General features: G+C 43.6%; 1 protein-coding gene across 3 annotated transcripts in view; it reads right to left on the bottom strand.

Annotated features, from left to right (window-relative positions):
- Positions 1–6888: 6888 nt before the first annotated feature.
- B9D1 (B9 domain containing 1) overlaps positions 6889–12114 on the bottom strand; it is a 91193-nt gene continuing 85967 nt past the window's right edge. For 2 of the 3 annotated variants that reach the window (XM_056533800.1, XM_056533799.1), the window contains exon 7: positions 10683–11323. In XM_056533800.1, coding sequence (XP_056389775.1) covers positions 11196–11323 — 128 coding nt within the window. In that variant the 3' untranslated portion in view covers positions 10683–11195. Of the gene's footprint in view, positions 7074–10682; positions 11324–12114 lie in introns of those variants that run through there. The other variant, XR_008846892.1, reaches the window with a different exon arrangement.

The following is a 12114-nucleotide window of genomic DNA, read 5'->3' as shown; positions in this document are numbered from 1 at the left end:
GATCGCTGGACTGAATTGTCCAGCGATCTGCGGCCATCGCCGACATGGGGGGTCATAATGACCCCCCTGGGCGATATGCCCCGATGCCTGCTGAACGATTTCAGCAGGCATCGGGGACCGGCTCCGCTCCAGATGGTTGCGGGGGGCCGGTAAAACACATGACATTCTCATACGTCATGTGTCCTTAAGGACTCAGAAATGGAGACGTATGAGAACGTCATGTGTCCTTAAGGGGTTAAGGTGGGATTTTTTTTTATATTGCTCACACCTGTTACTTGCCCCAGGTGAGTTTAAAGGAACATCACATGCTTGAAACAATCTTATTTTTCCACAATTTTGAAAGGGAGCCAATAATTTTGTCCAGCCCATTTTTGGAGTTTGGTGACATTAGGTCCAATTTGCTTTTTTTCCTCCCTTTTTTGGTTTAGTTACAATACACACAAAGGGAATAAACATGTGTAGAGCAAAACGTGTTACTGCAATCCTTTCCTGTGAGAAATACTTCATTTTCTAGAAAAATTTCAGGGGTGCCAACATTTACGGCCATGACTGTATATCATACATCTAACATCTGAATCCTTATTTGAAGGACATTTTAAGTCCAGCTCATACACCCCCACTTTTAAGCAGTTTTTCCAGGAAATCCTGCAAAAAACGAGGTGACTCAGTGCTTATCTCAATCCTCCTCTGTTTCCTAGAACCCATTACCCCTACATTTGGCAAGTACATATCTTCATCACCCTACACATCCTTTGTGTATGTTTTCTGCTATTTTAGTTGTTTTTTTTTAGTTGATCTGGCCCCTATTATGGTTTTGTTTTATCATGTATTCCTTCCGATGGGCACTTTTTCAGTCCTATGGACAGTCTACAGTTGGCTGCCACTGAGCTTTCTTTTTGCCTTGAACTTTTCCATTTGCACAATTTGTTCTCTGTAATTTTTATCTGAATTGTTTCTATTGCTTTGGTGACTTATTATATCTTTTGTTTGAAAATTTTCAATTTTGCAGGAAACATGACATCGCCTAAGTGGATTTGTGCAAACCCAATGACTATAAAATAGAAGCTCTAATCTTTTTAACTCCTTACAGAATCATAAATTTGAGAAGTCAGGGATGTGCTTGCTGAGAGGACCTTCCTGTTTGTTAGGAGTCATGGAGATGGGGCTTACATTTTCTGGCACTTACGCGACTTTTCAGGATGCACTGCCCTGTGTGTGTAAATAAGGAGCAGCACTATTTCTATTATATAACTTGTATATGGCATTTTCAGCAGATTTCTGCTCTTCAGGCTTTATCTATAGTATTCAACTCTCCCAAAGCTGTTGGGTGAAACCTAATGTGTATGGTGTCTCCCATACACTGCATACACAGAGGAGGAGATCCTGCACTTATATATACACTGCACACATAGAGGAGGAGATCCTGCACTTCTATGTCTCTATACACTGCATACACAGAGGAGGAGATCCTGCACTTCTATGTCTCTATACACTGCATACACAGAGGAGGAGATCCTGCACTTCTATGTCTCTATACACAGAGGAGGAGACCCTGCACTTCTATGTCTCTATATACTGTACACACAGAGGAGGAGATCCTGCACTTCTATGTCTCTATACACTGTACACAGAGGAGGAGATCCTGCACTTCTATATCTCTATACACTGTACACAGAGGAGGAGATCCTGCACTTCTATATCTCTATACACTGTACACACAGAGGAGGAGATCCTGCACTTCTATGTCTCTATATACTGTATACACAGAGGAGGAGATCCTGCACTTCTATATCTCTATACACTGTACACACAGGAGGATATCCTGCACTTCTATGTCTCTATACACTGTACACAGAGGAGGAGATCCCGCACTTCTATGTCTCTATACACTGTACACACAGAGGAGGAGATCCTGCACTTCTATGTCTCTATGCACTGTACACACAGAGGAGGAGACCCTGCACTTCTATATCTCTATACACTGTACACACAGAGGAGGAGATCCTGCACTTCTATGTCTCTATATACTGTATACACAGAGGAGGAGATCCTGCACTTCTATATCTCTATACACTGTACATACAGAGGAGGAGATCCTGCACTTCTATGTCTCTATACACTGTACACACAGGAGGAGATCCTGCACTTCTATGTCTCTATACACTGTACACAGAGGAGGAGATCCTGCACTTCTATGTCTCTATACACTGTACACACAGAGGAGGAGATCCTGCACTTCTATGTCTCTATGTACTGTACACACAGAGGAGGAGACCCTGCACTTCTATATCTCTATACACTGTACACACAGAGGAGGAGACCCTGCACTTCTATATCTCTGTACACAGAGGAAGAGATCCTGCACTTCTATGTATGTATACACTGTACATACAGAGGAGGAGACCCTGCACTTCTATGTCTCTGTACACAGAGGAGGAGATCCTGCATTTCTATGTCTCTATACACTGCACACACAGAGGAGGAGATCCTGCACTTCTATGTCTCTATACACTGTGCACACAGAGGAGGAGATCCTGCACTTCTATGTATGTATACACTGTACACACAAGGAGGAGATCCTGCCCTTCTATGTCTCTATACACAGAGGAGGAGATCCTGCACTTCTATGTCTCTATACACAGAGGAGGAGATCCTGCACTTCTATGTATCTATACACAGAGGAGGAGATCCTGCACTTCTATATCTCTATACACTGTACACACAGAGGAGGAGATCCTGCACTTCTATATCTCTATACACTGTACACACAGGAGGATATCCTGCACTTCTATGTCTCTATACACTGTACACACAGAGCAGGAGATCCTGCACTTCTATGCCTCTATACACTGTACACACAGGAGGATATCCTGCACTTATATGTCTCTATACACTGTACACACAGAGGAGGAGATCCTGCACTTCTATGTCTCTATACACAGAGGAGGAGACCCTGCACTTCTATGTCTCTATACACTGTACTCACAGAGGAGGAGATCCTGCACTTCTATGTCTCTATACACTGCGCACACAGAGGAGGAGATCCTGCACTTCTATGTCTCTATACACAGAGGAGGAGATCCTGCACTTCTATATCTCTATACACTGTACACACAGAGGAGGAGATCCTGCATTTCTATGTCTCTATACACTGCGCACACAGAGGAGGAGATCCTGCACTTCTATGTCTCTATACACTGCGCACACAGAGGAGGAGATCCTGCACTTCTATGTCTCTATACACTGCGCACACAGAGGAGGAGATCCTGCACGTCTATGTCTCTATACACTGCACACACAGAGGAGGAGATCCTGCACTTCTATGTCTCTATACACTGCACACACAGAGGAGGAGATCCTGCACTTCTATGTCTCTATATACTGTACACACAGAGTAGGAGATCCTGCACTTCTATGTCTCTATACACTGTACATACAGAGGAGAAGATCCTGCACTTCTATATCTCTATACACTGTACACAGAGGAGGAGATCCTGCACTTCTATGTCTCTATACACTGTACACAGAGGAGATCCTGCACTTCTATGTCTCTATACACTGTACATACAGAGGAGGAGATCCTGCACTTCTATATCTCTATACACTGTACACAGAGGAGGAGATCCTGCACTTCTATGTCTCTATACACTGTACACAGAGGAGATCCTGCACTTCTATGTCTCTATACACTGTACACACAGAGGAGGAGATCCTGCACTTATATATACACTGCACACACAGAGGAGGAGATCCTGCACTTCTATGTCTCTATATACTGTACATACAGAGAAGAAGATCCTGCACTTCTATATCTATATACACTGTACACACAGAGGAGGAGATCCTGCACTTCTATGTATCTATACACTGTACACAGATGAGGAGATCCTGCACTTCTATGCCTCTATACACTGTACACACAGGAGGATATCCTGCACTTCTATGTCTATATACACTGTACACACAGAGGAGGAGATCCTGCACTTCTATGTCTATATACACTGTACACACAGAGGAGGAGATCCTGCACTTCTATGTATCTATACACTGTACACAGATGAGGAGATCCTGCACTTCTATGTCTCTATACACTGTACACACAGAGGAGGAGATCCTGCACTTCTATGTCTCTATACACTGTACACACAGAGGAATGGGTTCCAAGGTCATCAATAATAAAAAATAAAAATAGTAAACAGTCAAAAAAAAAAACCTTTGGCTATCAGGGCATAAAGAGAATTTTAGTTTTACAACAGCTGAGGAGCCAATGTTTGGAAATCAGTCTTGGTGAGAAGTCCCCTTTATATATTTAACATTTTAATGTATATATATATTATGATATTTTCTATTTATTTTAATAAAAGCAGAGAACATAATTTTTAGCTCTGAATATTGTAATGATCAGTGACTTCAAGTGGCTCAGCGAACAAAAATCTCTTTCATCATACAAGACTCCTATGAAAGACACAAAAACAATAAAATATATTCAGTCTTGTTCAGAATTTAGCAGATTAAAGGAGCTGTAATTACAGCAAACGCGACCGGCGATGTCCCGAAACATCTTGTACTACAGAATAATAGAGACATTTTTACCATTACTATTGTATTTTCAACAAGTTAAAAAAAATAAAAAGACATATTTTTTCCTTGATCTTACGGCGATGATCATGAGGGTCGGCTCTTTCTTTTTGTACTGATGTGACACACATTATATTTTTTACTTAACATAATGAAAAAATATAATTATTGATGGAGGCCAGGAAGAAAAAAAAATCTTGGCGCCTATTGGTTCACAAACCGTGCAGGGAGATATCAGGAAACATGCCCCATCTCTGGATCTCAGCTGGTTTGGGAGGCTTCTGCAAGAAGAGGTAGAAATGTCCATGGTTACATACTATACTATACATCAGTGCTTCCCAACCTTTTTGAGCTTGTGTCACACTTAACGGTAACATTTTATACTACATTGAACACCACCCCACCCCCCACGTATGCAGTTTGCCCACGTATGCAGTTTGCCCCCCCCTGTAGGTAGGCCCAACCTGTAGATAGCCTCGGATATAGTAGCCTCCATAGTAGTTAGTTTAACCCTATGTGTAAGACCCCCAATGTAGGTAGTTTGCCCCCTGTAGATAGGACCCCATTTGGGTAGTTTGCCCCCTTTTTGCCATGTATATAGGGCCCCCATGTAGAGAAAAAAAAAAACATAAAAAAACAAACCACATACTCACCATGGTTCCCCCGCAGTCATCAGTGTCTTCTCCAGTTTCTTTCTAGAGGGTGCAGGATGCTTCTCTACCTATGGGGCGTGCACAATGAGGTCATTGTGGGCCTCCCAGAAGAAGTAACGTTTTCGGCCTCAAGTGATCGCAGAAATCACTACTAGAGGTTGGAAGCCCCTGGAGACCTCACTGCTAGGACCTGTTAAGACCCCTGTGGTGATTATATGCTACAGGGGTCCTAGCGCATCTCATTGCCATTTGACTTCCACTGCTTGGGAACCACTGCTATACATCATGGCAGCCAATGAAGATCCTCAGGCTTTGAGTAGGTTCCAATCCTACCCTGAGAGGAAAGTAATGAAGAATCACAGCAGTAAAAATAACAACAATTAGCACATCCTGCAACTTGTAGAATAGACTTTAAACCCACTTTTGGAGCTCCACTTAACTCCTCTAAGGCATCACTGTTCATAATGTAAATATGCGGGGAAGTAGCACAAAAATAAACAGCTCATGTGTAGTACCCAATAGGGCAATCACTCACAGATCCATGGATATTCCTGTATGTTTCTTTTATTTCTTTAAAACATAGTATACCAAACTTTCTTACATAGTAGATACAGACACGGTATGTTTAAGTCTTTGTCTGACTGTCTGTCTGACTCTCTCAGCCATGGACACGACAGCGTTTCGAGGGCGGACCCCCATAGTCATGTGTACCAGGTGTGGGAGGTGAGAGAGTTATATACCCTGTTAATAGCCATCTGTTCACACATGAAACTGGTAATGAAAGTTTGAACAGGAGGAGTCTTTTGCAGCGTGAGAGCTTTTTGATCTACGAGCTCAATAGTTTGGTCCCTATGGGGCTTAATGAAATATGTAGTTTAAAGTGCTATTTGTAATACCTTTTTAGGTATGTCACTGTTATATATTATTTATTACTTACCTAGTACCCGCCATTTCCCGTTTTTTCCCCTCCTAATCCTTGTTGAGGAGGAAAATCAACAAAGGAGGAAGCTTTTGACTTCATATCCCATCCCCATATATTGTTGTCATATCCCAACCCCATATCCCATCCTCATACCCTGTCCTCATATCCCGACCTCCTATCCTGTCCTCATATTCCGACCTTCTATCCCGTCCTCCTATCTCGACTTCCTATCTCAACCTCCTATCTCGACCTCCTATCCCCACCTGGTACGCATGACTAAGGAGGTCTGCCCCCGAAATACTGTTGCATCCATGGCTGGGAGAGTAAGACAGAGGCAAAGACTGCAGCATGCCGTGTCTGTATCTACTATTTAAGAAAGTTTGTTATACTACGTTTTAAAGTAAATAAAAGAAACAGAAACTGAATATCCATGGATCTATGAGTGATTGCCCTATTGGGTACGACACATGAACGGTTTATTTTTGTGCTACTTCCCTGCATATTTACATTTTGAACAGGAAAGTAATTAATCAGGTTACAACACATTTTCCCAAAACTTGAAAAAAACCTTAGTGAGGTCAATATCCAACAATCCACCCGCTGTCATAAAAAGAAGAGACTGATATAAGATGTGATGGATTGTGGGGTTTTCACAGAAAAAAATTTAGGAGACAATTTATCAGTGAACTGGAGGACGCAAAGAACAAGACGAGACTTTTTAATAACTTTTGTGTTTAATTATAAAAAATACTTCAGTTTTAAGAAGACAATAAAAAAAGAGACACATTTCAAATATACAATAAGTTGGATTAAAACAGAAATACATTAGGTGGAGATTTATCATTCCTGCATCAGTGAAGAGGGGAAAAATCTATTTGCGCGAAGTTGGATTTGTTTTTTTCTACACAAAAATTGGGCTTCTGAAAAAAAAAAAAAAAAAGAATATATATATATATATATATATATATATATATATATACACACACACATATACAGTCCAAAAGTTTGGACACACCTTCTCATTCGAAGAGTTTTCTTTATTTTATGACTATGAAAAATTGTAGATTCACACTGAAGGCATCAAAACTATGAATTATCACATGTGGAATTATAGACATAACAAAAAAGTGTGAAAATCTGTCATATTCTAGGTTCTTCAAAGTAGCCACCTTTTGCTTTGATTACTACTTTGCACACTCTTGGCATTCTCTTGTTGAGCTTCAAGAGGTAGTCACCTGAAATGGTTTTCACTTCACAGGTGTGATGGTGTGGAGGAGGAGGTGTGATGGTGGGGGGGGGGGGGTGCTTTGCTGGTGACACTGTTGGGGATTTATTCAAAATTGAAGGCATACTGACCCAGCCTGGATACCACAGCATCTGGCAGCGGCTGCTATTCCATCCGGTTTGCGTTTAGTTGGACCAACATTTATTTTTCAACAGGACAATGACCCCAAACCCTTCCAGGCTGTGTAAGGGCTATTTGACCAAGAAGGAGAGTGATGGGTGCTGTGCTAGATGACCTGACCTCCACAGTCACCGGACCTGAACCCAATCCAGATGGTTTGGGGTGAGCTGGACCGCAGAGTGAAGGCAAAAGGGCCAACAAGTGCTAAACATCTCTGGGAACTCCTTCAAGACTGTTGGAAGACCATTTCAGGTGACTACATCTTGAAGCTCATCAAGAGAATGCCAAGAGTGTGCAAAGCAGTAATCAAAGCAAAAGGAGCTAGAACCTAGAATATGACAGATTTTCACACTTTTTTGTCATGGCTATAATTCCACATGTGTTAATTCATAGTTTTGATGCCTTTAATGTGAATCTACAATTTTCATAGTCATAAAAGAAAGAAAACTCTTTGAATGAGAAGGTGTGTCCAAACTTTTAATCTGTACTGTATATATATATATATATATATATATATATATATATATATATATAGAGAGAGAGAGAGAGAGATATGCAATTTTGCCAGTGCAGCGAATGGTAAATGTCCTCTATAATATACAAGGATTTCATAAAAATAAGCACCATATGGGATGGTACACCTCTAATCTATATACTGGAAAACTACAGACAACATATAATATGCCTGGATGTCCCTATGAATGGAGGCAGCCATGATGTGAATGACACATAAGGCTAAATGGTGACTTTGGACTTGACAGTGGTCATGGAAACCAAAGGTGTTGCCTTGCAGGGATCGTGCTGTATTGCAGGTGGGGCCATGCAATATGGTGATCTTTGGTCGCCCTGTTGAGGTCAAATTTGGCATGTAGCCCATGGCGGATTTCACAAAAGCAAATTATGTGTCCGTTTGACCTGACTCCGTTTCTGACGAACTGATCGTGATTAAAAACATAGTCCTGGAGGTTGTAGTGGCTGCTGAGAATGATTGTTCGGTCAACAGCCGGGATGTCCAAAGGTCTCGGCAATGATGTTACCTATGCAAGCAATATTGCCAATGACCTGATGCCTGAATGGCATGCTGGGAATTATTGAGTGCACTGTTGTGTGCGCCATATTCTGGATGAGAAGGCGGATAGTAATCTGCTGATTATGTTCGGTTACTGGATAATTTGCATCCTGAGGATGCAGAAGTATTAAAATACACATCAGCTTCTGGCACCATGATACAGATGGCACTGCCGCACAGCCACCGACTGCAATCTAGCTAGAAAGAGGATAACTTACAGCTGTGGTACTTCATTCCCAGCAGGCTTTACAACAGTAGGGGTCTCATTTATGGTCTGTATTCTAGGATCAGTCCACCCAGCTCCTACTGCTCTATAACATAAGGCTGGTAGATATGACTGCATGTGTAGGAGTTTCCTTTTAAGTTGTCTAGTAATGTGCAGCATTATTGCATGAAGATTGGAAAAGATGCACTCGTATGTGTAAAAGGGGTTGTTCGGGAAAAGAAACACCCTGTGTATGGTGTCGAAAAGTATAATAAAGCAACTATACTAATATAATGTTATTAGCCATAGAGCACAGACGTTCCATATTAGCTCTTTTCCTTGTAATCTGTGACGTCACATCACAGGCTCTGAATGCAGAGAGCCCCAGTTCCTTCTCCCATTCTGTTAGCACATGACCAGTGATGTGAAGGGGGGAGCTGGTATTCCTACTCATTAGATAACACAACAGGAAGCAATTTTCAGTCAGAGTAGTTTCCGTCAGAACGGGCTTCCTGCTACCTTATCTAATAAGTCATGTAACTAATGAGCAGTAAAACCAGCTCCCTTCTTCACAACAATGGTCTCGTCTGGTGCTGATACCAGGGAAGGGTAGCTCTCTGCATTCAGAGCCTGTGACATGTCTCAGCTTACAGGGGAAAGAGCACAGCTGATATGAAAGATCTGTGCAGCATGGCTAATAACATTATATTAGTACCGTATATACTCGAGTATAAGCCGACCCTAATATAAGCCGAGGCCCCTAATTTCACCCCAAAATCCCAGGAAAAGTTATTGACTCGACTATAAGCCTAGGGTGGGAAATACATCATCCCCCCTGTCATCATCCAGACCCCCGTCATTAACACACTCATCATCATCATCACCCTGTCATCATCCCCCCTTCATCATCACTGCCTGTCATCATCCCCCCCCCTTCATCATCACTGCCTGTCATCATCCCTCCCCTTCATCATCCCCTTGTCATCATCCCACACCCCCCTTTCATCATCCCCTTGTCATCATCCCACACCCCCCCTTCATCATCACCACGTCATCAGCCCCCCCCCCTCATCATCACCACCACATGTCATCAGCCCCCCCCCCCCCCTTCATCATCACCGCTTGTCAATGTCTGATACTGTGGTCTTCAACCTGCGGACCGCCATGTTTCAAAACTCCAATCCCAGCAAGCCCGGGCAGCCATCGGCTGTCCGGGCTTGCTGGGAGTTGTAGTTTTGAAAAATCTGGAGGTCCGCAGGTTGAAGACCACTACGGCCTTCGACATCATCCAGCCCCCCCTCTCACCCCCTTTAGTTTTGTACTCACCTCCCCTCAGCGGGACGTTAGGGTGCGCTGGTCCGGGCCATCAGTGCTGCAGGACCGTCCGGTGGGGAGGGATAGTCATTCCGGGCTGTCCATTTTCACCGGGGGGGGGGGGGGGGGGGCCTCTTCTCCACGCTGCGGGCCCGGTATAGAGACGATGCCTTGACGACGATGCACAGGGACATTCATGAACGTCCCTGTGCGTCATCGTCAAGGCAACGTGACTATTCCGGGCCCGAAGTGCGGAGAAGAGGCCCCCCCGGTGAAAATGGACAGCCCGGAATGACTATCCCTCCCCACCGGACGGTCCTGCAGCACTGATGGGCCGGACCAGCGCACCCTAACGTCCCGCCGAGCGGAGGTGAGTACAAAACTAAAGGGGGTGAGAGGGGAGGGGGGCTGGATGATGTCGAAGGCTGCAGTGGTCTTCAACCTGCGGACCTCCAGATGTTTCAAAACTACAACTCCCAGCAAGCCCGGACAGCCGATGGCTGCCCGGGCTTGCTGTGAGTTGTAGTTTTTAAACATCTGGAGGTCCGCATGTTGAAGACCACTGAGGGCGGAGAGTTCACTCGAGTATAAGCCGAGGGGGGTGTTTTCAGCACGAAAAATCGTGCTGAAACACTCTGCTTATACTCGAGTATATATGGTAAGTTGCTTTATTATACTTTTTGATGCAATACACAGGTTGGGTCTTTAAGTGGATAACCCCTTTAGACAGTCCGTAAAAGCTTCTAAGGGAGGCCAGCTCACCTGCCTGGAGTTCCTTCTGTTTCTTCGGACAACCCCTTTAGTCCTGATACAAAACAAAACTGTACTGACAATCTGTACTGCAAAGTCTTGTTATAAACACCACTCAAGAGGCGATATCTCACAGCTGCATATTGAAGCTTTGGTTTGCTTCCCAAGTATTAGAATTGTTGCCACCTCCTTGACTTATATTTAATAGCATGAGACACTCTTCAGATCAGAATATTAATACTTCCCCCTCTCCAGATCGATGGTCCCACTTGATGGCAACCACAGGCTGGGTATCTGACTTATGGGTTAGAAGTTACCACTGAATTGGAAGCCTCATTGGAGCTTGTTGTGTAGCCAAGTTTCTTCAGGTCTTTGGTCACAACGCTGAAGGAAAGGGTGAGGAATCCTTGAGAACGGACCCTTGTGACTGTAAAGATACAAAGGAGAGAAGTCATATCGGGAAGACAACATGAGGAACGCGAAGCTGAACTTGTACTACAGAACAGACTACTAGAAAGAATGCTAAATGCTGGGGTTTGGCTACAGGGACCTTCCTGTGATCATCTGTAATCACTGCAGGATCTGTAGTACTAGGCCCGATTAACACTACCCTGATACGACAAAGGTCCTGAGTCTGATGACCCAAGTTTACAGCTGTCAGTTTCTGTCATCCTACCCACAATGGGGCCAAGACTTATGTCTGCATTAGGCTAGTGTAACCCCAGCCTTACATGGTCATTCATGGGGTCAATATGAATTTATGTAATACATGGGTACACAGACTATTCCACAGCGGGAGACCCTCTTTGCAGCATCTCTGCTTTCTGGCTCGTAGATGGAAGTCCTCATTTGACTTAATAGGAAATAGGTTTAGGGATTGATTGTCCTGCTCAATGGCATACATGCCATTGCCATGGGGCCCCTGATTCTTCATTAAAAGAAGTAAGGCTGTCCATAGACCACATGACTACAACCTGTGGCTGGTCCTGCTGTTGTGAAGCTACACCTACAGCATGCCCGGACAGCTAGCAGCTGTCTGGGCATGCTGCAGGTGTAGCTTCACAACCACCAATGGAGACCACTGATGAAGACAATGGATCTGTCTGCGTAAAGGTATGTTCACACTACGAAATTGAGCAAAAATGTCCTCGTTGAATTCCATGTCCTTTCTACTCCATGGTAATTAAAGCAGAAATTAGGCTGAATCGGCGCTTATTT

The sequence above is a fragment of the Hyla sarda genome, chromosome 8 (genome assembly GCF_029499605.1).
Source record: "Hyla sarda isolate aHylSar1 chromosome 8, aHylSar1.hap1, whole genome shotgun sequence".
NCBI classification, from domain to species: Eukaryota; Metazoa; Chordata; class Amphibia; order Anura; family Hylidae; genus Hyla; species Hyla sarda.
Note: the sequence above shows the minus strand (reverse complement) of the source record. Positions and strands in the feature narration are given on the sequence as shown.